Source organism: Marmota flaviventris, chromosome 14 (genome assembly GCF_047511675.1).
Source record: "Marmota flaviventris isolate mMarFla1 chromosome 14, mMarFla1.hap1, whole genome shotgun sequence".
NCBI lineage: Eukaryota > Metazoa > Chordata > Mammalia > Rodentia > Sciuridae > Marmota > Marmota flaviventris.
In genome coordinates, this window is record NC_092511.1 from 85786567 (window position 1) to 85812398 (window position 25832).

The following is a 25832-nucleotide window of genomic DNA, read 5'->3' on the forward strand; positions in this document are numbered from 1 at the left end:
TATAAGACACTTGTCCCAACACTGGAAATGTATCACACCAAGGTCTTCCTGCTAAAAAGCAGACTCAGGATCTGAAGTCAGCCAGCCTGTCCTGAGCCTGCCCAGGCATGCTAACTCCATATAAAAAAAATCATCATTTACTAACTCTGGCAGCTTCCTAAACTTTCCAATAGGAAATGAAAATGGCTATTAGAGTTAGTTTATTTTTACACAACTAAATAGTCAAGTGATCACAGAGCAGCAGAAATGTCTTTATGTATTGTTCACAGAAAGAAGTATTCACGGCCTGGCCTCCTTGGATCCAGTTTTTCTTTGCTTTGAATCCTGAAAAACAAAAGGAAAATCCTCAGTTTGGGTCATTTCCTTCTTGGAGTGAAGTCAAGACCCATGGGCAAGTTATTAAAAGCATATTTTACAATTATATATCCATTGGACATGTCATAAATGTTTGGATTGGTTTCCCCATAATCAGTACTTATAAGATTTGCTTTGCTGTGTCTAATTAGGCTATTAAGTCTGTAGAAGTTCTGCAGCCTCAGGGAATACCTTCTGCTCACGTTTGTTGGGTCATTCTGTCTCCTAGCATAGGGACAGCAGCATCAGGCCTCTGGGGCTGCCTGCTGCGGTCCTGAGGCTGGTCGCAGCCCAGGAGGGCTGCAAGGCAGCCTCAGTACAAGGCCCACATGTTCACCACGTCCTTGGGGGAGACAGGAGTCCTAGAGTGGCCCTGATGCAGGCCAAGGACTCTGCCTAGATTTAAATTCTGGGTCTCAGGGCTCCAGTGAATAGAGGGAACAGCCTTGCCTGGCTGTTCAGAAAGGACCCGGCCATAGGGAGCCTGGGGCCCTCCAGGGGCTCCTTGGTGCACCCCTGGAGCACCAAGCACCAGGCATGAAGTGAAGGCTGTAATGGTGGCTGAAGAGCCCCTCCTGCCAGGCTGCACTGGGGGCTCCATGATGCTGGGAAGAGGGAGGGGGCAGAGTCCTTGCTTTGGACAATGTCGTGTCTGGGGCCCCCCAGCCCCCCCCCCACACACACATCACATTTGGTGTGAAGAGAACAGCTGCAGGGAGGCTGACCTTGGACCACCTACTGAGCCTCGTCTTCAAGGTTTCTTCCATTCCTTGACTGCAGGGGAAAAAAAGCAAAGGATCCATTTACAGACACTGAGATGCAACTGTTGGTGCTGGTGTTTTGGTTCAATCCTCTCTCTATTGAGCCCAGAGGACTTACTTGCTCTTCTCCTTGGGATTTTACTCCCTGACCTTGGACTCACCTGGTTAGCCCTCCTAGGTCCTCTAGAGCAGCATACAGGACTCTTGCTGTCCCTAGAACCCTGACATTATCCTCTACTACCCTCCCCCCATAGCCTTTGCTCATAGGGTGGGAGGACCCCCAAACCACAAACAGGTCTTCTCAGCCTGGAGAGACCATGGAGATCTACCACTCCTCAAAGCTCTTCCAGAGAACAGTGTACTAAGAGATCACCCAAACCAAAAAAAAAAGCATGCATGGGGTTGAAATGGAGAGGGGAGTGGGTGGGAGGAGCTGCCTCGGTCAAATAAGTTAGGGAAAGAGGTGGTTCCCTGGGGCCTCTGAGAACCCTTAATGAGCTGGGGCATTGCAGATCTTGATCAATGTCGAATGCAGCAGCTTCCAGGCTTGGATTTTGCAGGGCACCTCTTAGCACCCATGACTCACAGAGCGGATCTAGTGGGATTTGCTTACAATCTGACATGAACACTGAGGACCTAGGGGGTAGCACACAGTGGTGAATGGCGAATCAAAAACTAAGACTCTGGGACCTTTGCAAGAGCCTCTGTGTCACCTGGGAAGGAAGAGGGACAAGTGTCTGGCCTCCCTGTTCCTGTGTGTTTTAGGGGCCACATGTCCTGGACACTACTACTCAGGAATATGGACCCTGGTTTGCCCATGACTGTCCATCAAGAGAACCTCTCTCCCCACTTCCCAGACTCCAGGAACTCTGGTTTTCCCCACCTATGTCCAGTTGGTCCTTTCCAAGTTGGTAGGAGATTTTGACTGAGATACACCCTAAATGTGGGAAGCCATCCGTGATATAGGACCTCTTTCAGCATCGTAGCCAGTGACGGGGTAGATCTGGTATTGGGGACTTCCCATGGCAATCCCACCAGGATAGATCACCCAAACGCAAGTGAACTTCCCCTCAGTTCTGCTTCGAGGTCTCATGCAGATGGGCATGACCTGCTAGGAACTGAGCAGCCTACCTGCCCCCGCCTTTGTCTTGTTTTGGTGAAGAACTTCCTGTAGAAAGCCTTTGATGTGTTCTGATATAAATAGAGCAAAAACAGGCCCCTTTCTTTCTTAGAAACTGGACCTGTCTGGTCAGCTTTGCCTATTGCTGCCCCCTCTTTGAAACTACTTTCTGTGTTCTGTGGTTATTTCGTTGTGCTACTTTCCTTAGCTGTTATTGCTCAGCCAGCCCAACCTACCCAAGGGAAACTCTTTCCCTCACCCACACAGGACGTGGGCAATACCTAAATTCAGAAAAGAGAGTTCCCACAACTATACACCAGCTCACCACAGGATCAAGGCCATGCCTGCCTTGGTGTAACACCAAAAGAGGGATGGCTACAGTGGATGGGGTTAGAAGACAGAAGTGAGAAAGTCTTTTATACCCTGAAAAGGAAAAATGGCCGTCCCAAGGTGGCAATGGGATCCTGCAACACAAAACATAAACTGTTATGCAGCCACATTGCATCAAAGGTCCATCAAATACGTTTATGGAGACCGTTCCTAAAAGAATGGTCCCAGACCAACAGCATAGTGACACCTGGAAATGCAAATCCTCAGACCCAACCCCAGACCTACTGACTCTGTGGGGTGGGGCCCAGCCATCTATATTTCAACCAGGTGAATCTGGTGCAAGGTCAAGGTTGAAATCACTGACTACCTCTCCCCAAGTGTGCACAATGTCACATGGGTCGCTGAGCCAGAGAGCGGATCTCCAAGGGCAGATGGCCCCTTGTGATTCTTTGCAGGACTGGAGATGACATAATCGCAGCCAGAGGCATTTTCCCTGTCTCCCTGGGATTCCTTTCTGCCCCAGGCCGGACCCAAGGAAACCCCAACATCAGTGCCCAGGGAATTATTTTCAGGGTAACTACCATGAGATCATTCTTCCCAGAAGGTTCTAGAAGGGCTTTTGGCTCTAAGCATTTCCCTGTCCCTCTCTCTGGAGTCTTTGGGGGCTGTGTTGTCTCCAGGGCTCATGTACCTTCTTGGTAAAGTCCACGGAGGCAACCCCAAGATCCTGCAGGGAAAGGAGGCATTAGTTAATTCCCCAGGAGCCTCGTCCACGACCTGCAGCTGTCTGGCTGTGAGCCTGCTCCTCCCTGGTCCCATTCCAAGGTAGTCGGAAGACAGGTACAAAAAAGCAGCTGGAGGGAATGGCTAACATTGTGGCCAAATGCGAGTTCCTGCTCAGGAAGCCAAGCTTGTTTACTTGATTTGAGTTACCTTTTCTGTCCAGGTGTGTTTAATTTTCTTGCACCTTCTAAAAATTCCAAATATGAAATGGATCCCTGGGTTTAGACCAAAAACAAAAAATGTTTTATGGCACTAGAGATTGAACCCAGGGACTCTTTACCACTGAGCTACATCCCCAGCCCTTTTTATTTTGGGACAGGCTCTCATTAAGTTGCTGAGGCTGGCCTCAAATTTGCAATCTTCCCACGTGGTCTCAGCCTCCGAGGACATGGTACAGGAGTGCACCATGGCACCCTGCCAAGTTTAGGCAGATTTTCAATGACAACCCATTTCAGCATCTTCAGCTTGCTCTATGCCTACGAGCCTGGTGCAAGGGCTGAGACAGAGAAGACCTTAGAGCTTGCATGTGGTCAGCAGGGGAAGAGATCAACTGTTCCTGTGCTTAAGATGAACAACCAGGATAAGCCCAGCATGATTGGCACATGCCTGTCATCCCAGCAACTCGGGAGGCTGAGGCAGGAGGATAATGCATTCAAAGTCAGCCTCAGCAACTGTCTCAAAATACAATTAAAAAGAAAAACGGATTGGGGATATGGCTCAGTGATTAAGCACCCCTGGGTTCAATCTCCCTGGTATAAATAAATAAATAAGAAAGAGTGTGGTTGTAGCTCAGGGATAGATCACCCTTGGATCCATTCCCAGTTCTGACGGAAAAGAAAAGAAGAAAAGAACAACCAGGTTTTTAGGAACTAAGCAGTTTCCTGGGAGGAGGGGAGATCTTGGGACTTTTAAGGTAAAACCTGGAAAGTTCTGGGTAAATTAAAGTGAGCTGGTGACCCTACCTGGACTCAGGGTATCCAAAAGAAATTTTAATCAATTTTTCCTACCATGCAGCAAAACCTTGATTTATCATTTGAACAGGCTAGAACTGATAATCTCTAAACTTGCAAAAATAACTCTAAGACGTGGACAAAGGGCAGCTGGGGCAATGGGAGTTACCAAGGCCAATTTCACATTGGGAGGGAGGACAGAAGTGAAAAACAGCACCAAGCCAAAGCACAACTTCCGGATGAAGAGAGGAGAGGCCTGGAGCCGGCTGGCGGTGGGGCCCATCCTTATGGCCTTTTGAGATATCTCAGGGGGTTAAAGAAAGGAAGGCCAAGGTCAAAGGAGCCACACTCCTGCCCAGCTCCCCTCTGCCTCCAAGAGAGGAGCCTGAGATTCAAGGAGAGAATAAAAATGAGCCCCGAGACAATGGCACACATTTCCCACGGTATTGAATGAACTTGTACAGCACAAAACAATGGTAGAAGAAGTTCAGAACATACTGGCTGCGGAAATCTCTTCATCTTTCTGCTGGCGAGCTTGGAGGCCAGGCGCATTAGCGGGTGCACAGCAGGCAGCTGCAACAGAGGGACAGAGGGACAGAGGTTCAGGCAGGAGGCTGCAAGGGAGCCCCAGGGGGACTTGCAGGCCTAGGGCTGTGTGCGTTCCTTTTAACTCACTTCCCTTACAAATGGGTTTAATTTTCAGAGTAAAATCCATTTCAGAGCCAAGCCTCAGATGTTTTATGTTCTCAATAAAGACCTACCGCTTGCCTTGATAGCTGGGTTCCATTCCAACATGTCATGAATATTCCCAGAGGGTCAATGAGGCTTTGCATCAGCCCCAGCTCTCTGTGCTACTGGAATGAAGTGTGTTGTCTTAAAGAAGCAGCTCCTGGCAGATTCCTGCTCCCCAGATGGGCTCTCCTGTTCCACGGAGGAGCGGGAGGGCATCCTTATTTTCCTATACTTCTTGTCTGTGTCTGCTCCTTCATGCCAAGCGAATGCACCTGACCTTGTCTAGTCCTCATTAATCCTCCCTAGGTGCTTTGGTTTAGAGTCAACGTTACTCTTTGCTGGGCACCGTGCAGCATGCCTGTAAGCCCAGTGGCTCGGGAGGCTGAGGCAGGAGGACTGTGAGTTCAAAGCCAGCCTCAGCAAAAGCGAGGCACTAAGCAACTCAATGAGACCCTGTCTCTAAAGAAAATCCAAAATAGGGCTGGGGATGTGGCTCAGTGGTCCAGTGCCCCTGAGTTCAATCCCTGGTACCCTCCCCACCAAAGATAAACCAGGTTCTCCCTTTCTGATTTACTAACCTATACTGGGAACTCCTGGTAAATTAAAAGCCAGGCTGCTTTAAATTAACATTGTTAGAAATCTCAGATGGCTAGCAGTAAGTAGACCTTCACACAGAGCTTCTCTTTCGCCTTCCATTTTTCCGTCTCCCTCCTTGGTGCGATGGCCTTTGTTGATAACATCCCCTTCCTTACCTGATCCCCACTTGCTAGAACTATAATACTGATGAGTCTTTGCCTCTTAAGGAAAAAACATTTTGCTGAGTATTTTCCTTTTAAACTATCTTCTTGCAGATTGGAAAGGCTTCAATATATAAATGACTTTTTAATGGTGGAATTTCCAGTAACAGGGCACCCAAACTAAAAGTTATAGTCTATGATCTTCCCAATATTTCTCAAATCATAGCTCACAGAAATTCACCTACTCCAGCTGCTCCGGGCGTTAACTCAAATTTAGAAAAAGAAAGAGTTGATGGTTGATGGTTCTTATACCCATGACACATGCACACCCTAACAGTCCGGAAGATGCACCACCCTGAGTCACTGCTGGAGGAAGCATACTTTACACACCACAAAGCACTTTTCAAAATTTAAAAATAGAAAATAATTTAGAATAATGAAAACAGAGCACAGTACTTACCAAGTTCTTCTTGCACGTCTTTTTACGTGCATGACAAAAAAACTTGTTTCTTACTTTTCCTTTTCTGTAGTTTAGTGCCTAACTTTCCAGATCTGTCTGCTACCCTCCATCCCCCTCCCACGGAGGACGGAGACAATCCCTACAGCCTTGGGGAGCACCTCGGAAGACACTAACTACGAGGTATTTAGAGGTTCCCTGCTTTTCTGTTTGTCTGCACAAATATATTAATCCAGGAAAAAAAAGGCATGTGGAGAAGTCACCTTTACAGAAGAAGATTATGATTGAAATACTGACCCTGGTTTTAACTGGATATGTCGGCTCCTGAGTTCTGGAGTAGTGAAACAAAAACTAAATAAGAAAAGAAAAGTTCTATCAGTATCAAGTGTCACTTGCTCAAATGTGGAAGCTGCACACCCTTGTCACTGGGGTGGAGGTTACTCACCCTTTTGAATATGTCTTGATTATCCTAGAAAGAGAATTGAAAGGGATTTTGACTGACCGGTTTTCCCATACACCTTAATGAATTTACTCATGCATTATGAAATATAGTGCAATCTAAAAAGTAATTCCTCCATTACACAAATTTAATAAGACTACAGTTGGTGCAAGATCTTATGATAAAGAAAGTTGCCAGCACTACATCATCATTTTAAAACAAGATCCCTTTGCAATCTTTCAAGGGGAAAACCTACTCTCTAATGCATGAAAGAAAGAATCTAATTGAGTCCCAGATGATTACTTGACTATGCAGTGAAATCAATTCACATCTGTAGCCTTTGGTTTGCTGCTGGTTATATCCTAGTAATCAATTTTTTAGGTTGGGTTTAAACTAACCAACTATTTTTGTTGTTTTCCAAAAGTTTTCTGCATGAATTTTCACTTTTCTTGCAGAAAGCTCAACTTTTCATTTTTAACTCCCTGTTAGTGCCTCACCCTGCCCTCGTCGACGAGGTTAGCAGGCATCTACGTGACATATCTGACTCACTGGTGTGGTGTGAAGGCGTTTGCAAAACGCTGGTGTCTGTTTTCACATCCATACTTTATGAAATTGCTGAAGAGGACAACTGTGACATCACTACTGGGAACGATCTTTAAATACACTGATCCAGATAGTGTCCATCATTCGCATTATCCACAAACACTCTTGAATCAGCTCAAGCCTCAATCAAGACAGAAACTAAAGTTGTTAACAACACTTCTAATTTTATTTCTGTGAACGCAGTTACATCTTTCTGCAAACTTTGTGGAGAGATTCTTTGGTGCAAGCTGACGGTAGCAATGCATTCTCTGCCTCCCTCAGCCATGCACGTATATGTACATGCTTGCACACGAGCTTAGTGGGTGTACATGCACAGACATCCAATAGAACTAACCAGCATTATTAAGGTTCTGTGCAAATTTCCTACTTCTTTATAACCACCATTTCTTAAGTATGTTTTTATTGTCTACTACTTCTGGTCTTTGTTTATTTTGGGAACCAGGGATTGAACTCAGGGGCACATGACCACTGAGCCACATCCTATTTTGTATTTTATTTAGAGACAGGGTCTTTTTGAGTTGCTTAGCACCTTGCTGTTGCTAAGACTGGCTTTGAACTCATAATCCTCCTGCCTCAGCCTCCCAAGCCGCTGGGATTACAGGTGTGTGCCAAAGTGCCCAGCACTTCTGGTCTTCCTGTTGGTATCTGTTCACAGTAGTGTGTGTGTATGCATGCACATGTGTACACAAACAATTTTTATTTGTTCCATATTCATCAGCTTTACTCAATTACTTTTGTTTTTCAAGCTAAAAATGAGGAAGATGAGAATGGTTTTCCTGATTCTAATCATCCCTCCCCACATTTCCTATGTACCTTCCTTTCATTATTTACTTTTTATTTACTTTTCCAAGAAAAAAAAAATCATGTATAAGATTTTACTCACCTATCTTTTCATTCATTTCCCCCAACTAAAATATACACTTTATGAGAGCAGGTGGTTTGGTTTATTTGGGTCACTATGTATCCCTGGCCCCTGGCATGTGACATGCTCTCAATAAATATCTTTTTTGACTGAATAGCAGGATTCAGTTCACAACAACCTTTTGCCCTTTTACCCACTTAACATCTAATCTCATGTGGTGACACAAGACATGAAGAGTGTCTGCAGGTGGCCTTACTTGTAGAATGTCATCACTGCTCTCTGAATTGCCTCAAGATAAAAGTTCCCTGGCTTCACAGACCTGGCTTCTTTTGGAAAACAGAACAGGCACGGGCACAGAGGACACAGAGCCCAGGTGACTCCGGTAGCCCTTGGGCAGCTGAGGGAGCCAAGCCCCAGGAAGGGAAGTGAAATGCTGAAGATCACGTCTTGGGGCAGCAGCAAGCCCAGGAAGAGCCACCATCTCTCCATATGAGTGAGATCAACTGTGGACAAAGGGAGACGCTGGAAGGAAAGTCATTCCAAGGGGGCCTTGCACTTAGGAACCCCACCACCCAGTTTAATGTTGTGGGTAGCACAACCCCACAGCCTCTGCTTTTGCAGGGGAGACCCTCACGGCCTTGTGTGTGGGATAAGGAGCCCCCTTACTAAGGGGGGGGGGGAGGCAGCACCAAGGACATGGAGAACTCCGAGTTCTCTCCTTGGAGTTTGGCTCCAGGAACCAAGGCTACAGGGACAGTCATGACAACTGTCTCCACATATTGCTAATGGCAAACTGGAGCCAAGAAGAAACAGGCATGATCATTCGTGAAGTTTGACCAGTAAGTGATAGTTGAGTCTTGAAGAAGGAGAATTACTTGCATCAAGAGGCCACGGTGCCAAGCACCGTGTCATGTGCTTGTGATCCCAGCAACTCTAGAAGCCAAGGTGGGGGGATTGCAATTCTGAGGGCAAATTAGTGATACTTTGTCTCAAAAAAAAAAAATACAAAGGGCCAGGTGTGGCGGGACATGCCTGTAATCCCAGTGGCTTGGGTGGCCTAGATTGGAGGTTCATAGTCAGCCTCACCAACTTAACAAGGCCTTAAGCAATTTAGCCAGAGCCTGTCTCTAAATAAAAAAATTAAAAGGGCTGGGGATGTGGCTCAGTGGTTAAGCACCCCTGGGTTCTTCCCTGGTACCAAAAAAAAAAAAAAAAAAAAGGGCCAGGGTGTAACTCAGTTGTAGAGTACTCCTAAGTCTAATCCCAGTATCACAAAACAACTTAAAAAAGACAATGGTAACCACTTAATGATAAGTTATCATGTTTCATGTTCTGGTCACTGTTGAAAGCACTTCACATACATTAGACCAACTGATCCTCACAACATGTGTGCCGGTGCAACCATTATGTCCATATTACAGATGAGGAAACTGAGGCACAGAATGGTTAAGAAAACCCCAAGTTTGAACAGAGCTGGGCGTCAAGCCCAGGTAGTTGGTTTTAGAGTCTGGGCTCCTAACTGCAGCCTGTGAAGGAGACAAAGGCATCTCTGGTGAAGGGAAACACCGTGCAAAGACATTGAGGGCCTGGTGCACCTGAGGACTCGTGAGATGCTGGCTGTGGCTGGAGCATGGTGTGTTGGAGGTGGGAGGTAAGGAAGCCAGAGATGTGGCTCCAGGTGAGGAAAGATGAACCAGGCTGAGACTCACAATTTCCCTTTTGATTAGATCAACATTTACTTTGTATCCATTGATCTATTTTCGTTGGAGTTACTATTAGATCCTTTACATAAGATGTATTATTTTGGAGAACTGCTTTATCATATTATACAAATTTATAATGAATCATGATATGTGATTAATTTTATTGTATGTGGTTATGATAATTGTAATACCCATGAACTACTAATAATTTTATGGTAGTTTATATTTAAGAGAAAAATTTGGTATTTCCTAAAACCCATATCCTTACACACACAAACATACACACCTAAATACACACACAGCATTCTCCTGTAGGTAGCAAAATAAGGAATTTATTGAAGATATAAATTGTCATGTAAGATCATGCACTTTTATAAGAACTATCAAGCTTATATTAGCTTTTTTTTTTTTTTTTTACCTTAGGTTGGTTAAAGAGAGCTGCCCGCTGATTCAGACAATATACCAGCCTCTAGAGCAAAATGAGGGAAACAAATCAAAGAATGAATTTCTTGGTCAATAAAATTCTACTAGAACATATTTAAAATTCTAAAATTCCATTTATGAACACAGGATGATTTTCTCCTACAATGGCAGCGCATTTCAACCCAACCGTCAGCGTGCCTTAAATGGGACCGTGGAAACAGCAGCAGTGAGTTCTTGCTGCAACAAAAAATCTGACCTTGAAATGAATTTAAGTGAACATGATCCACATGATATTTTCGAGACCCAGACTACATAAAAAATCTCACCGTACTAACAACAGCGTACCTCAAGCTGCACTGTGTTCAAACCATCTGGAGGCTCCACTGAAGGTTGAGAAACTCCTAGGATGAGAAATAATAAAAGCATCAATTAGAGAAAAGAGGTCACAGCACTTATTTTTATGCCTTTGCCATGAAAAACAAACAGAGATTTTATTGAAACAATAAACCCTCAAAGAACCATACAGTGGGGTCAATGGGAAGGTAAGATGTGATACAATGTTGTTAAGAGGATTTACAAGAAAACACAGGTCTACTTACCACTAGCCATCTGAGATTTGTCACAATGTTAATTTAAAACAGCTTGGCTTTTAATTTTCAGGAGTTCCCAGTATAGATTAGCAAATCAGAAAGGGGGGACCTGGTTTATCCTGACGAGGTACCAGAGATTGAACTCAGGGACACTCAGCCACTGAGCCACATCTCCAGCCTTATTTTGTATTTATTTAGAGACAGGGTCTCACTGAGTTGCTTAGCACTTTGCTTTTACTGAGGCTGGCTTTGAACTCCCAGTCCTCCTGTCTCAGCCTCTGATCCGCTGGGATCACCTATAAGGTGCCTGGCGACCTGGTTTATCTTTTGATGAAACTTATAAGGATAGACTATCAGAAAATGGTGTCAGCAGGGTCTGTACCTCAGACTCACCTGGAACTTTTGAGAGGTCAGACACCTGTCTCTTCCTGGTCAAGTCCTCCAGGGGTGGGGTTCTGGGAAAAGTTGGGGTCAGCATGAAGCTGGACTCCATCCAACTTTTAAATGAAAATGTCTTCCTATTTGCATGTGATAGGACCCGTGGAAGAAAAGCTAATACTACAGTGGAGAGAATCAACCGGGCAGGTCAAAACTAACCAGGTGAAATTCAATGGCTACATATCAAACCTCAAGTTTGGATTTTTCTAAAATGTGGGACAGGGAATTTACTCCCAAGAGAAGTTTACATTTTTAAAAAAGGCTATATGGTATTTTGCTCCCTGCAATCTATTAGTCAAGAGAAAGCGAAGTTAGGTTATATTTAAATAATAGTGTTTAAGCCTTGAAAAGTACTAGTCTGGCTTGAAATGAGAGAATATAAGGTAGAGTTTAAGTAAAATAACTAATCATAAATTTCTCTGGAAAGAGAAAAAATTAAGATGTGTATATTAGCTGCCTTCAACTATTTTGAGAACTGCCAAAAGTAGGAAATCGTAGACTTATTTTATATATTACCAAAGAACAGAAATAGAGCTCAAGGCTAGAAGCTACATGTTATCAAATTTCAGCTCAATATAAAGAAGTTTTCAATGATGGCAATGGTTCAATAATGCAAAGTGATGGAAACCAATATTATAAGAATTTATTGAGATGGTTTGTATTAATGAAAAGATAAAGATCACCAGGGACAGTGGCACATGCCTGCATACCTGTAATACCAGCAGCTCAGGAGGCTGAGGCAGGAGGATCACAAGTTCAAAGCCAAGCAACTTGGTGAGATCCTGTCTCCAAATAAAATACAAAATAGGTGGTTCTGTGGCTCAGTGGTGGAGTGCCCCTGAGTTCAGTCCTGATACAAAAACCAAAAAAGGTGATCACAAATTTCCAAGGGATTTTCAACCGGGTAATATAAACAGGATTCTGTTGCAACATAGAAAACACAGCAGCTGGCTGTCTTAGGGTGGCAGTGAGTTGGAGGTCACTGAAAGTAATCAAATAGAATCTAAAAGACCTGGGGGACCTGCAGAGTGGAAACCTACACTCTGGGTGATGTCAAATCTGATGACCTCCACGGCTCCTTGCAATGCCCACATTTTGTGATTAAAAATTGGGGCATGGAAAAACAAGCATACTAATGTTTGGAATATGTTTTCCCTTTGAATAGATTTGCAAGATTTTCTACTCCTCTAAATCAAAATTTGAATGGAAAAAAATCTAAAATTTTGCAATAGTCCATGTTTCCCACCATAGTTTTTTCTGCCACAACACACTTCCCTGCATCCTGTGGAAAATTACTTGGAGATGCTGATAATGCATTAGGGATACAAACCCGGACCCCTCTGCTGGTTCCCTACAAATGCACTGGTTCTCGCCATATACCTGTCCTCAGTATTTGCCCAAGAGAATTAAAGCCAGCATGCTACAGGGACATGTCTTTATAGCAGCACCGTTCACAGTAGCCACGTTATGGAACCACGCTAGGCGTCCATCAACGGCTCAAGAAAATGTGGTATCTATACCCGATGGAGTTTTATTCAACCATAAAGAAGAACGCAACTATGGCATTTGCTGGAAAATGGATAGAATTAGAGAGCATTAGGTTAAGCAAAATAAGGCAGCCTCAGAAAGCCGAGGATCGTATATTCTCTGGCATGTGGAAGCTAGAGAGGCGCAGGGTGGGGTTTCATGAAATCAGGGGGTGTCGATTTCATGAAAACGGAAGAGAACAATAGATGTGGGCCAGGGGAAGGGAGGGAGGAAGGAGAGGTATAGGCCATGAAACTGACCAAATCATGCAAGTACGTGATCGAATATGCAACAACGAACCCACTATTCTGCGCAACCAGGACGCACTATTTAAAAGGAGGAAAAACACCCAGCAAACTGCTCTCGGTTCAAGTTGGTGAGAGGCGCCCGCGCGGGGCCAGCACCTCGGACAGCGACCCGCGCCGGGCAGACGCAGGGCCCGGGCTTCAGCTCTGCGCTCGGGGGACCTGCCCCGGGGAAAGGCTTTGAAAAGATTTCTTTTTTCCGCTCCTGTGCGCGCTCTTCCCCCGACCCCTCTCCAGCCGCCGGACCATTCCCAGTCTTTGGGACTCCAAACTCAGGGTCACCTCCTCGGTTCTTGTGTCTTAAGAATTCCAGGACCACAAAGCGCTAAGTGGGGTCTTCCCCAACCCACATAGGGCCATGCCTCACCCTTCACACCCCAATCGCAGCAGGACACCTCTGGGGTAGGAGCTGTGTACGCACAGTCCCGCGGCGGCATCTCCCCTTGTCCAACCTCCCTTAAAGGGTCAGAAATAAACTGAGCCAAGGATCGCACCAAGGATCGCCAGAAAGCAGGAGGGCAGAAAGAGGGGTAGGTAGGTGGAGGAGAGAAACTTGACCCCCTCCTGAACTGCCCTGAGGGTCAAGGTCAGTCTCAGTGTTGCTGAGAGGCCATGGTCCCCTTACCTGAGGAAGGGATCTGCAGCATGCAGAAGCAGTAGACGGCCAAGACAGGAAGGAACTGGGGAAGAAGACGAGGCATCGTTACCGCCTGGCTTCTCCCTGCTGGCCACAGACGTGTGCTGCTAGGACAAGGGTCCAGCATTTCTCCAAGTTCCCCAGGCGAAGGCCACCCCCGCCCCGTGTCTGACCAGCCCAGTCAGTAGGTGCCTTTACTTGCAATATCCTGGAGCCCATTGGCTGAGCACCGATCAGCTTTGACGCAGGAGGACCCTGACTTTCTCATAGATGTCACGCTGGGCCCTTATTTGTAGAATAATATCCTCCTGGTGTAAGCATTGTAGAGCGTCATCTTTTCCAACCGGCAATAAAAATAAAAAGTGGAGAGTCATAATTGTTAGGCTATAATGGCCTGAGGAGCACTTCTGACTCAGGAAGGGCCTTTTCTCTATTTTTTTAATCAAAGAAATGGACATAAATCTACAAGCTCTCATGCATGCCGAAATCTTACTTCCTAGGAAGGAGTTTATTTTCCACCACTAACAAAGGGTGTTTTGTATCCTTTGGTGCACCCAAGGAAGACAACATCTGGAGTCCTGGATGTCATATTTCAAGAAGCCAAAAGTTCAGTTAGAGTTCGGTTGTCCTTCTTTCAATCACAGTTAGAAATTGGCCTCTTTAAGGTTTTTCCCGATTGGTTTCTACGAACAAGCTAAATATTTCTAATTGTCGGTATTCAAGAAAGCCTGGTGATGTTGTTATTTAACAATAATAAAAATAAAATTACCCCGTCTGCTGAGTTCCTCCATGTTGGGATCTGTTTTAAGCATTTCACATGGATTGCTCCATGCAGTTCTCGCAGAAAATGCATGATAAAAGGGTCGTTGTCCTCATTTTAGGATGACGAAACTGAGGCTAGGAGAGATTAAGGAATTCAGCTATCAAGGAGAAGAGCAGGAATGTGAACTCAGAGATGCCTGGGCCCAGTCACATCTGTAAAGATTTTAGTTAAAAATGTTGTGTTGTTTTAAGTTTCCTTAGGGTTAGATATAGGACAGAAGGAAGGAAAATGAACTCTTCTATATCTTGCAAAAATAGTAATATATATATATATATATATATATATATATATATATATATATATGGCACACATGAAATAGTACCCCACCCCCAGGTAGGCCCACCTCTAATTTTTGCCCATTTTGAGACTAGGGGGTAAGTAAAAACTGTTGAAAGATTTTAGTGCCTCAAACACGTTAATATTATGTGTGTGTGTATGCATGTGCACACACACACACACGTTTTAAAACTTTTTTTTTTTTTTGGTCATTTTTAAGTTAGTTTACTTTGCCTAAGTCATGTTATATAATTTTTTAAATAAATGGACTTTTAAAAAATAATTTCAGGTGATGGTTGCTCAGAAGAGATTATTTATTTGTGATTTTAAATGTGGTATTTCTGAAAAAAAATCAATTCATAACACAGAGGGAAATTTGAATTATTTTACAGCCATGATAGTTTGCCTACTTCCTTGAGCTACCAAGAAATAGTGATGTCTATTTGTTACAGTATTTAGCACTTAGGTTCAAGGAGAACCAACCAAATTCTTTATGTCCTAGGTCAGAGATTTTGCCATTTGTATTAAAATATACCCACCGCCTAACAGCAGATCTTTACCGAATCCAAAGAAAACATGAATGACTGCTTCTGGAACATAAATCACTTACCTATGTGATACCAAACACAATTACTTCAAACATTTTAGATGACACACATAACAGCAAAGTTATTGTGGTAGTTCTAGTAGGTATTAATCAAGTTCTTCTTGAACATCTGGTCTAGGTCCACCACTAACTGCTGCTGTATATACAAACACACATTTTTTTCAAATAAATATCTGTGACAACTACAATTTGTATCAAACTTAGGTTTCCTTTACATTTTGTCCACATTATTTCTTGGCTATTTAGGACAAAAATAAAAGTTTTATTTTTAATGTTAATTCAGAAAAGGAAAAATATAAGGAAAAAATCTGCATTGTTACTATTCAAAAACATTGATAGGACCATGCTGTGTCCCCAGAGAATCTGTAGGTTAAAGTCCTATACCCTAATGTGACTGTATTTAAAGACAGGGCTTTCAAAGAGGCAACAAAGGTTAAATGAGGTCTTAAGAGTAGACTCTAACTAAAGAGGACTGGGGTCCTTCTAAGAACAGAAAGAGACCCCAGAGCTCTGTCTCTCTCCTGGCTTGTGCACAGAGGAAAGGATCTAGAGGACACAGTGAGGAAGGAATCTGTCTGCAAGCCAAGAAGAGAGACCTTCTGGAAACCAACCCTCTGGCTTCTTGACCGTAGACCTGCAGCCTCCAGAGCAGTAGAAAATAAATTTCTGCAGTGAGAAAATAAATCTCAGAATGAAAATTAAAACTACACTGAGATTCCATCTCACTCTAGCCAGAATGACAATTATCAAGAATACAAGAAACTATAAATGTTGGCAGGGATGTGGGGGAAAAAGATACACGCATACATTGCTGGCATAAATTGGTGCAACCACTCTGGAAAGCAGTATGGAGATTCCTTAGAAAAACTGGAATGGAACCACCATTTGACCCAGCTATCCCACTCCTCAGTTTATACCCAAAGGACTTAAAATCAGCATATTACAGTGATGGAGCCACATCAATGTTTATAGCAGCTCAACTCACAATAGCTAATCTATGGAACCAACCTAGGTGCCCTTCAACAGATGGATGGATAAAGAAAATGTGGTACATATACACCATGGAATAGTACTCAATCATAAAGAAGAATGAAATGATGGCATTTGCCAGTAAATGGATGGAACTGGAGACTATCATGCTAAGTGAAATAAGCCTTTGATAAGAGGATGCTAACCCACAATAGGGGGAGGGGAGTAGAGGTTCACTGGAATGGATGGGGGAAGGTGGAAGGAGGGAGGGGGAATGGGAATAGGAAAGACAGTAGAATGAATCAGATATAACTTTGCTGTGTTCATATCTGAATACACGACCAGTATAACTTCATATCGTGTACAACCACTAGAATGGGATGTTATATGCCATGTGTATATATCAAAATATACTCTACTGTCATGTATAATTAAAAAGAACAAAAAAAAAAAGAACAAATAAAAAATTTAAAAAAAGAAATCTCAGTCTGTGGTATTTTGTTATGGTGCAGAACATAATAATACAAAATATTCTGCTTAGAAAGCAGAATAATACAAACATAAATGATTTTTAACCAATTCAATACATAAAATAAATGAAAAATAAACTTGGAAACTCTCCTTGTTTCCAATGCTTTAAATGCTATAAAATACCAAGAACTAAATGGGATAATAAATATGCACCACATTAAAGAAGAAAACTAAAAAATTTTCCTGAAGAACTGAATATTCATTTATTCTTGAATAAATGAAAAGGTGCTTGTTGTCTTAAACAAGGTTCAGTCTTGTTAAAAGTATAATTAAGTATGAATTTATCTATAAATTATGTATGATTCTTAATGAAAATCCAAAATCACTTTTTCATGGAATTTTAAAACTGAATCTAAAATTAATTTAGGAGAGAAAATATTCAATAATATTTGACAAATTTGGGGGGAAACCCCCTGAGATTTTGTCAATGCCAAAATGAATTATAAGGCAGTGGTAATTGTGGGAGTGATTTTTGTTGTTGATCCAGTAACAGGTCAATAGATCAAGAGAATGGAGGAGAGTCTCGAAGCCAATTAATTTAGTACAAAAGAAAGGTGGCATTTCAAATCAGCAAAAAGAGTGAACTGCTCAATTAATGGAGTTCAGGACAATTGGCTAGATCATTTAGCAAAAAATGTTTTCCCTATTTCACACTCTAAATTAAAACAAATCCCGGAAGATTAACACACTACAAACTAAACCCAACACTCTCTCTCTCTCTCTCTCTCTCTCACACACACACACACACACACACACACAGAGTACGTATGGATTTTCACATTGTCTGTATATTATGCTGGTTGGACATTTCCAGAAGCCTTGCTGGCTGCAGGGAGACCAGCCTTCCCAGGGCTAGACAAAGACTCGGCTAGGAGCATGCCTGCTATAGGTTAGATCCAGAGGGTCCCCAGAGGCTTGATTCCAGTCTGAGGAGCTACTGGGAGGTGGTGTGACCTTTTGGTTCTAGGGTCTAGTGGGAGGAAGTTAGGCTATTGGCAGTGTGTCCTTGAAAGGGACATAGGAGCTCCAGTACCTCCCTATTTCCCTCTTTGCTTCCTGGTCACGTTAAGTTAACTTCCTCTACCACACACTTCAGCCATAAGGTACTGCCTCACCCTAGGCACAAAACCAGTGAAGCCAAGTGACCGTGGAGAAGAACCTCTGAACCCATGAGGCAAACAAAACAAACCTTTTTTTCTTTTAAATTGTTCCTCAGGTGTTTTGTCACAGCAACAGAAAGCCAATGCAATGCATTCCATATGCAAACTCACAATCCAGAGATGGAACTCCTCTGTCTGGTCTCTGTACTGCAGGAGCCAATGTTCTTCTGCTTGAGTCCTCACAGAGCCAGGTACCAGGGAACTAGGTGCCACTGCTCTAGCCCAAAGCCTGGGACGTTATTTAAACAAGACACTCCTAAACCATTCACCAGCTCCGCCTTACCTTTCCCGTGGGAACCCCCAGTGGTAGTATTGGTATCAATCTTCCCTTTGCCCCTTCTTTCTGCCTCCATGTGTCATGTGTCTTTCTTATGCTGTCCTTTGTAATGTGGAATGTCACCAGTCTCTAGGACCTATCAGAGCAGATGCTGTTGGACGTACGATAGAGTTACAACTTAACAAACCCTTCATACGTTAAAAACCTAAGCTGAAAATGCATTGAACGCACCTCAGCTCCCAGGCATCAGAGCTCCGCCCCATAGCACTGGGGTGTCCTTGTGTCTGCCCATGATTGTGAGGCTGCCTGGCAGCTCAGTCTTCCTGCTGTAGCCCAGCACTGCCAAAGAGAACTGTGCTGCATGTTGAAAAGATCAAAATCCAAAATTGGAAGCGGAGTTCTCAATGGCTGTGCCTTGCCCCCACACCATTGTAAAGAAATCGTAAGTCAACATCATAGTTAGGAACCATCTGCCTGATGAACTGGCTCTGCCTGCACTTCTGCCTGTGTCTTCTCTTGTGGCCACACTTGCCTGTCCACCACTAGAAGAATACAAGGGTTGGGAGTGTGGCTCGGTGACAGAATGCTTGCCTAGCATGCATGAGACTACTTGATTTGATTTTTTATTTTATTTTTTGGTACCAGGGATTGAACCCAGGGGTGCTTAACCACTGAGCCACATCTCCAGCCCTTTTAATATCTTACTAGAGATAGGGTCTAGTTGAGTTGCTTAGGGCCTTGCTAAGTTGCTGAGGCTGGCTTTGAACTCGTGAGCCTCCTGCCTCAGCCTCCGAGCTGCTGGGATTGCAGGTGTGAGCCACCGTGCCCAAGCTCAGTTCGATTTTGTTTTAATACAACCCCCCAAAACACAGAGATACTTATTTAAAAAAAAAAACTTGTAAAAAAATAGTAGAAAATTGCTCTTGAGCAAAGCATAAAATAGAGAAGCCATAAAAGTAAAGATTAATGAATTTTATTATATTTTCAAAAGTTCTAAATTTTAAAAAGGAGATTATGTTCAAAATCAGCATGGAAAATATAGGACAAGTACTCACAAAAGCTGTAGGGGATCTTAGGGAGAGGAGGAGGAGGAGGAAGAGGGGGTAGATGATGAGGGCATGGAGAGAGGAGAGGGAGGAGGAGGAGGAGGAGGAGGAGGACTACTGTGGCAGGAACAAGCCATGCTGGAAAGAAGCAGCATAACTCCCCCTTATAGAGGAGATTATTGAATTAACTATGGAATATTGATGACATGTAAATGTCTCTGACTGTAGGAAAGTTCTTTATAGCATAATGAGTTAAAGAAAAAACTTATAAAGACTGCATTCCATATGCTCTAGTATCAGTTTGCTTCTGCTCATAACAAGCCACTCCAAAATAGCCAGTTCAGCAATCCGGGCTGGGCTCCATAGGCAGATTTTAGGGTCTGCTCTGGGCTCAGGTGATGACAGGTGGCCTCCTTACACACTCACACTCACCAGCTGAGCAGACAGGGCACCTGGGTTCTTTTCCCATGAAGACTCTCGTTCTCCAGTTATGGGGCCCAACAACAGTATTAAGAGGGGTGACCTTTGGGTGGAGGTTCAATCATGAGGGCTCTGTCCTCATGAATCCATACTATTGTTCTCAAGCTTGTTTGAGAATTCTAAGACAGTGAGAGTCGGGGTCACAAGGCCTCTTGAGCCCCAGGTTTGGAGCTGGTACCACTTCACTTCTCTGTACCATGTTTCACTCAAAGTCGGTCACAAGGCTAACCCAGATCCAAGTGGTGGGAAAATAATTCCACCTCTTAACGAGATGAACCCAAAAGTGTTACGGCCAATTCTGCAATTATCAACTTCCACTTATGTAAAAATCTATTCAAAAAAATAACATGTGATTACATACATATGTATGTAGGAAAATGCAAAGTCAGAGGTCGGGGTATTGCATGCCAAGCTCCACCAATATCAGTGATTCTTAAGAGGGGTGAGAGGGTGCGGGATCATTAAGATCTTTGGCATTACAGGTGCTTTTTGATTTTCACATTGACTACTTGTGAATTACTTGTGTAAGTAAAGCTGAATATAAAAAAGTAATAAGCTCTGAAATACTCTTTGAGCATCTGAATTAATATCCAAAGACCTGATGTTACATATAAAATAGGTCAATTCCATACATTATTTCATTACTTTTCTTTTTCTGAAGAGTTTTCATGTGTTAAACACTATTCAGAGGGTTGTAGCCAGTGGATTCATCTGTTCCAAGCCAATTTAATAAGATGTAACTGTTTTTGAATAGATGAGCTCACCCTGTGAAGATCCCATACTATTTGAAACACTCATTTGCAGAGAACTTCTTCCACCTTAAATTAGTTTCCACTTTTGTAAATGGCTATTATGATAAAACTCAGCAGGCTTTCAAGAAACTGAACTTCAATCTCTGAGATATAAAAAGTGGCATTTCTAAATCGATGAGAAGTTTCTACATTCAAAGTATAACTTCCTGAGTTCTCAGTGGTACCTGATGTCCTTTGAGAACTATGAGTCCAAAGTAAATTAAGATGCACATATGGAAATTGATGTTTGAGGGCACTGCAGGGAGGAAAAAATGATTTTTCCTCTTAGTTGGGGTAGAACCCTGTGAAGAAAGGCAAATTAACAAGAAAAAAAATAAATAGAACTTTGACAGCATGGTGTTATGGTTTAAATGATGGCATCTCCTCCCAAATTCATGTTGAAACTTAATTCATGTTGAAATAAAATTAATGCTGTAACAGTATTAAGAGGGGTGACCTTTGGGTGGAGGTTAAATCATGAGGGCTCTGTCCTCATGAATGCAATTAGCATCCTTACAAAAGGGCTCAAGGTTGACTGGAGCACTCTCTTGCCCTCCCATCCATGTGAGGACACAGTGTCCCACCCCTCTGGAGACACTATCTTGGAAGCAGAAAGCAGCCCTCACCAGACAGTGCCATTACACTGATCTTGGCCTTCCCAGCCTTCACAGCTATAAGAAAAAAATTTTTCATTCTTTAATTATCCAACCTCGGCTATTTTGTTATAGCAGCACAAACCAACTAAGACATTCATTCACATAACCTCCAGGATACATGGGAGGTACCCAGAAAAAAAATGAGTGAATCTCAAAGAGATGCCTTAAATACTATCTTCAGTTGAAAAAAAGCAGGGGGAGGGATGGAGAGGGTTCCATTATGGGGTACAGGGCAGGAAAAACAATATAATCAAGGGAAATGTTTGTTAGGCAGGGTCCAGTCACTTCATCTCCATTGATAAAGAGTTTCTGGTGATTTAAAGTTATTCTTCTCTTCCTGAGAGACAGAGAGACACACTTCCAAATGGAGATTTCCTTTATAGTTGTCAATTTGTCTTACAAATGGATGACTTCTACTCTATTTTCAGAACTTGTCCTGTGTCTGCTGTTTCCCAAAATAATCAGTTCAAAATAACCCTTATGCAAAAGAGGCGTATTTTGGAGTGGCCTATTCTGGTCTCCTGCAGTCATATTTTGGGGTGGTGTATTCTGGGCTCCCTCAGTGTGTCTATCTCTACAGCAGGAATTCTTAGAAAGGTTTATTTCAGATTCTGGCTGTCAAATTCCCCAAAGCTGTTGGGTAGCAGAAAAGGCCAGCTCCCCCCCCCCCACACTGGTTAATACTGTCCCCACCCACTCAAAATGTACTCTCTCTTCTTCCCGCCTCCTGTGCCTGCCTCCTGGGCTTTCTCTTGGCCCTCACGCTGGCCTTCATTCTGGGCTGTTTAGGAGTGAAGGGGGTGGGAAAGCCACGTTATCTCAGGAGAACCAGGATGTGCTGGGGATAAGGTCCCTGAAAGTCGGAACCCATGGCTTTCCCTAGGTGGACACCTTTCCTTACTCCCTTCTGATCATGCAGAGTTGGAAACCTGCAAAACAGACCCCCTTCCCAGCTGGCTTCTAGTTCCATTCTGTCAATGGAAGAGGGGGCTGGGAGGCGGTTGGAAGAGAGAAGGAAGAAAGGAGCCATTTTCCCCTCCAGCAGCTCCTGTGCACGACTTTAGGTCCCTGGCCCTGCAGAGGAAGGAGGGTCTGTGCTCCCTGAAGAGGAAGGACACCCGTGGTCACTGCAGCAGCAGCTCCAGCAGGGATCCATTAGCCTTAGTGGCCACACAAATAGGGACCTCTCTTCCTCCAGCCCTAGCCATGGGGTGAGGCCCCCTGCCGTGGCCCATCCTGGGTGACATTCATTCTCCTTCTGGGATGATGTCCTTTTTTTTACTGCTATTGACGTATAACTGACACATGATAAGCACTGTGTATTTAAATTCTATAATCTGATAAATTTAGCCTCAGTATACATTGTGACCACTCTATAACAGGGGAGGGAAATTTCCATACGTCCTCTGAAGTTTTGCTGAAATGAACCGTTAATAGATTAACAGGATTTTTTTTTTTTTTAAAGCATACAAATGTATTCATGTGCATGGGAAAAAAAAAAAAAACAGGTCAGTGATACCCAGAACCCCATGAGATTCAAGGGTACTCATATACCACTTTTCACAGGGGAGAGGGAGATGGGGTCATGCGGGCCTTGAAGGGGTAGGAAAATGGGTTTTAGGGTGAATGGATGGGCTGAGAGGACACACAGTCGTTTGTCCATGATTCTCTTTGGAAGAATGAATGAAGCTGGGGGACAGACCAGAGCTTGTGACAAAGCCTACCCAGGCATGATTCCAATCCTCAGTCTCCCTTCCTACAACCACCCACCCACCCTCGGGAGAGGGTTCTCTGAATCGAATGTAGTCTCCCAAACCTCCTGGGACATGAATCAAAAATTCAGGGTTTTGGGTCTCATTCCAGACTCTGAATCCGTATCGCTGGTAGTGCGTATGGATCTGCTTTTATCCAAGCTTTGTAGGGAGTTCTGCTACAATCTGAGTTTTAGAACCCTTGCCTAGAGTGTCAGGTAACCCAAGTTAATAATCCCAGCTCAAGTTGAACCAGGCAATGTGTCGTGTTTACTCAATGGCTCACCGCGACCTCGACCCACATGGCTCTGCTCCCGTCCCCTGTCTGCCGCCTGCACGACCCTGGGCTCCCCTCTCATCCTGCTCTGGACTTGAAAGGGCATTTTTATCCTGGTTTGGGGAAAGCATGAAGATAGATTTTGTATCCCAAACTGTTGTATAACAGAAAATTCCTCCGCATCCAAGTACAAGGTTGGATCTATGGGTGATCTATGCCATGACCCAGCTTTGTCCCAGCTGATGTCATCTGCAAGATTTGTGCACGGTCACCTGACCACTCTAAATGTCATCCACACACTCGACACACTCGCCTAAGCAGCCCTGGTGGGTGGAAGTTTCACGGAGTCTTTTATGACTAGAATCTGACATTTAGAGAAGCAGGGTGGAAACGCACTCTTGCTGGAGACTCTGTCTGTGTCACCAAGGCCTTTCCATTTTCCAACCCACCACGAGTAATCCTCACGGTGCTCCAACTCACTCTTAATCAGATGTCCCAGGCTCACCTCTTTATGCCAGGGCCACACTCGAATGCCAGTAGCTGGCATTTATAGCCACTCCCTTGGGATTCTGCGCTTATTGCCTATAAAGACACCAGAGCAGCGTGCTTCCCAGAACGTACGGGGACCTACATGTCAACCACCCTGGAGGACGCAATCAACAGCTCACAGGAAATAAAATGAGATGGTGACAACACATTTATTCCTCCACTTCTTATAATAGTAATTTTATTTATGAAGAGTTTGCAGCTAGGCAGGGTGGAGCACGCCTGTAATCTAGCAGCTCGGGAGGCTGAGGCAGGAGGATCACAAGTTCAAAGCCAGCCTCAGCAATATGGAGGCACTAAGCAATTCAGTGAGACCGTATCTCTAAATAAAATACAAAATAGGGCTGGATGTGGCTCAGTGGTTGGGTGCCCCTGAATTCATTTCCTGGTACCAAAAAAAAAAAAAAAAAAAAGAATATGCAGACCAGTTCAGAGATGGATTTCCTTTCCTACTCTGTGAAGGCTCTGGGATTTTTGCAATTGTACTTACCCAGCTATAATATCCAACACAAACATATTTGTTCAAAAGCAAAAAATTCAAGTCCTAAGCCCATGTATTAAGTATTTATGAGAAAAGACAAAGCCGTCTTATGAATCTCTGAAGACTGGAATCTTTTATCAGATAGAAAAAGATGGATTTACTTTTGTTTCACATTAGTCTGAAGCATTCAGACTATTTATTTCCTTTGGACATTTGAAATCCACAAGACAGACAATATTAGAGATTGTCTATTTTATGTAGATGATTATAGTAGCTATCATGTTCACGGACACACCTCAGCCATTAGGGGTCTTCAGTGCAGGGGATACTACTAATCCCTTGGAACGATGTGTGTCTGAGAGGTGGAGAGAAGACGGTCAGTCAACTTAGAACCTTGGGTCCCAAAGACTGACATGGTGGTAAGTTCCCTGGGTTTTTAACTAAGGGTTAGTGAAGCCAACAACCCAGAAATGCAAATGAGGCTCTGACACACACACTTAAAAAAAAAAAACAAAAAGCCCAATTTACTTTTTGTATACAAGGCTAGTTCAACATTTGAGTTATTCATTGTAATCCACCACATGACCAGACTAAAGAAGAAAAACTCCATGATTATATCAACCCATGCACTAAGCATTTGACAAAGTTTAACACCCATTCATGATATTAAAAAAAGAAAGATGTATAAGAATATCTACAAAAAAAAAAAAACCCTTACAGCCAACGTTACACGGAATGGTAAAAAGGGCCTGAGTGATCTCCCTCTAGATCCTGAGAACCCAGGGATGTCTGTATTCGTGACTCTTATTTGAGTAAGTGCTGTCCGTTTAACTGAGCAAAAGGGCAAGAATCAAACAAAAGACAGTTGTACAGATGAGAGGACAAAGTAAAACTGCCTGTTTTCAGATGACATGTTTGTTTGCCTAGAAAAATTCACACAAAAAAAGAGAACAAGTAAACAAACAAAAACTCCTAGAACTAATAAGCACAGGAGCTCTCCAGACCTCATTCATCTTGCTTATTCAAAATTGTACACCCTTTGACCACAGCATTATTGTTGTTGTTGTTGTTTATAGTACAAGGGATTAAATCCAGGAGTGCTCTACCACTGACCTTCATCCCCAGATTGTTTTATTTTATTTTAAGATAGCATCTTGCTAAGTTGTTCTGAGACTGGCCTCCAATTTGTGATCCTCCTGTTTCAGCCTCCCCAGTTGCTGGGATTACAGGTGTGTGCACCACCACATCTGGCTTCTCAGTGTTTTTTATTGTTAAATAAAAACAGATCAAGGAAACCTCACAGTTAGAACAAATAACTTGATGAGTGAACATAAGGCAAACAACACCCAGGTCAAGAAGCACCCTGCCAGCCACCCTCCACGCCCTGCCACGGCTCCTGTTCTCATCACA

General features: G+C 43.5%; 1 protein-coding gene across 1 annotated transcript; it reads right to left on the bottom strand.

The window, feature by feature from the left end:
• Positions 1 to 2651: 2651 nt before the first annotated feature.
• Positions 2652 to 13815, bottom strand: Nms (neuromedin S). Its single transcript, XM_027950661.1, has 7 exons — positions 13740 to 13815; positions 10600 to 10655; positions 6670 to 6693; positions 6522 to 6575; positions 4797 to 4871; positions 3257 to 3292; positions 2652 to 2699 (listed from the first exon to the last, which is right to left on the bottom strand). The coding sequence occupies exons 1-7, from the start codon at positions 13813 to 13815 to the stop codon at positions 2652 to 2654; spliced, it is 369 nt and encodes a 122-aa protein (XP_027806462.1).
• Positions 13816 to 25832: the final 12017 nt, after the last annotated feature.

Bases quoted from the DNA above. Each gene is read 5' to 3' on its own strand.
- Nms (XM_027950661.1), bottom strand. From the start codon at position 13,815: ATGCCTCGTCTTCTTCCCCAGTTCCTTCCTGTCTTGGCCGTCTACTGC. The intron at 10,656-13,739 runs GTAAGGGGACCA...TTCTCATCCTAG, and splicing joins GCTGCAGATCCCTTCCTCAG to GAGTTTCTCAACCTTCAGTG. The intron at 3,293-4,796 runs GTATGTTCTGAA...CTTTCCCTGCAG, and splicing joins TGAAGAGATTTCCGCAGCCA to GATCTTGGGGTTGCCTCCGT.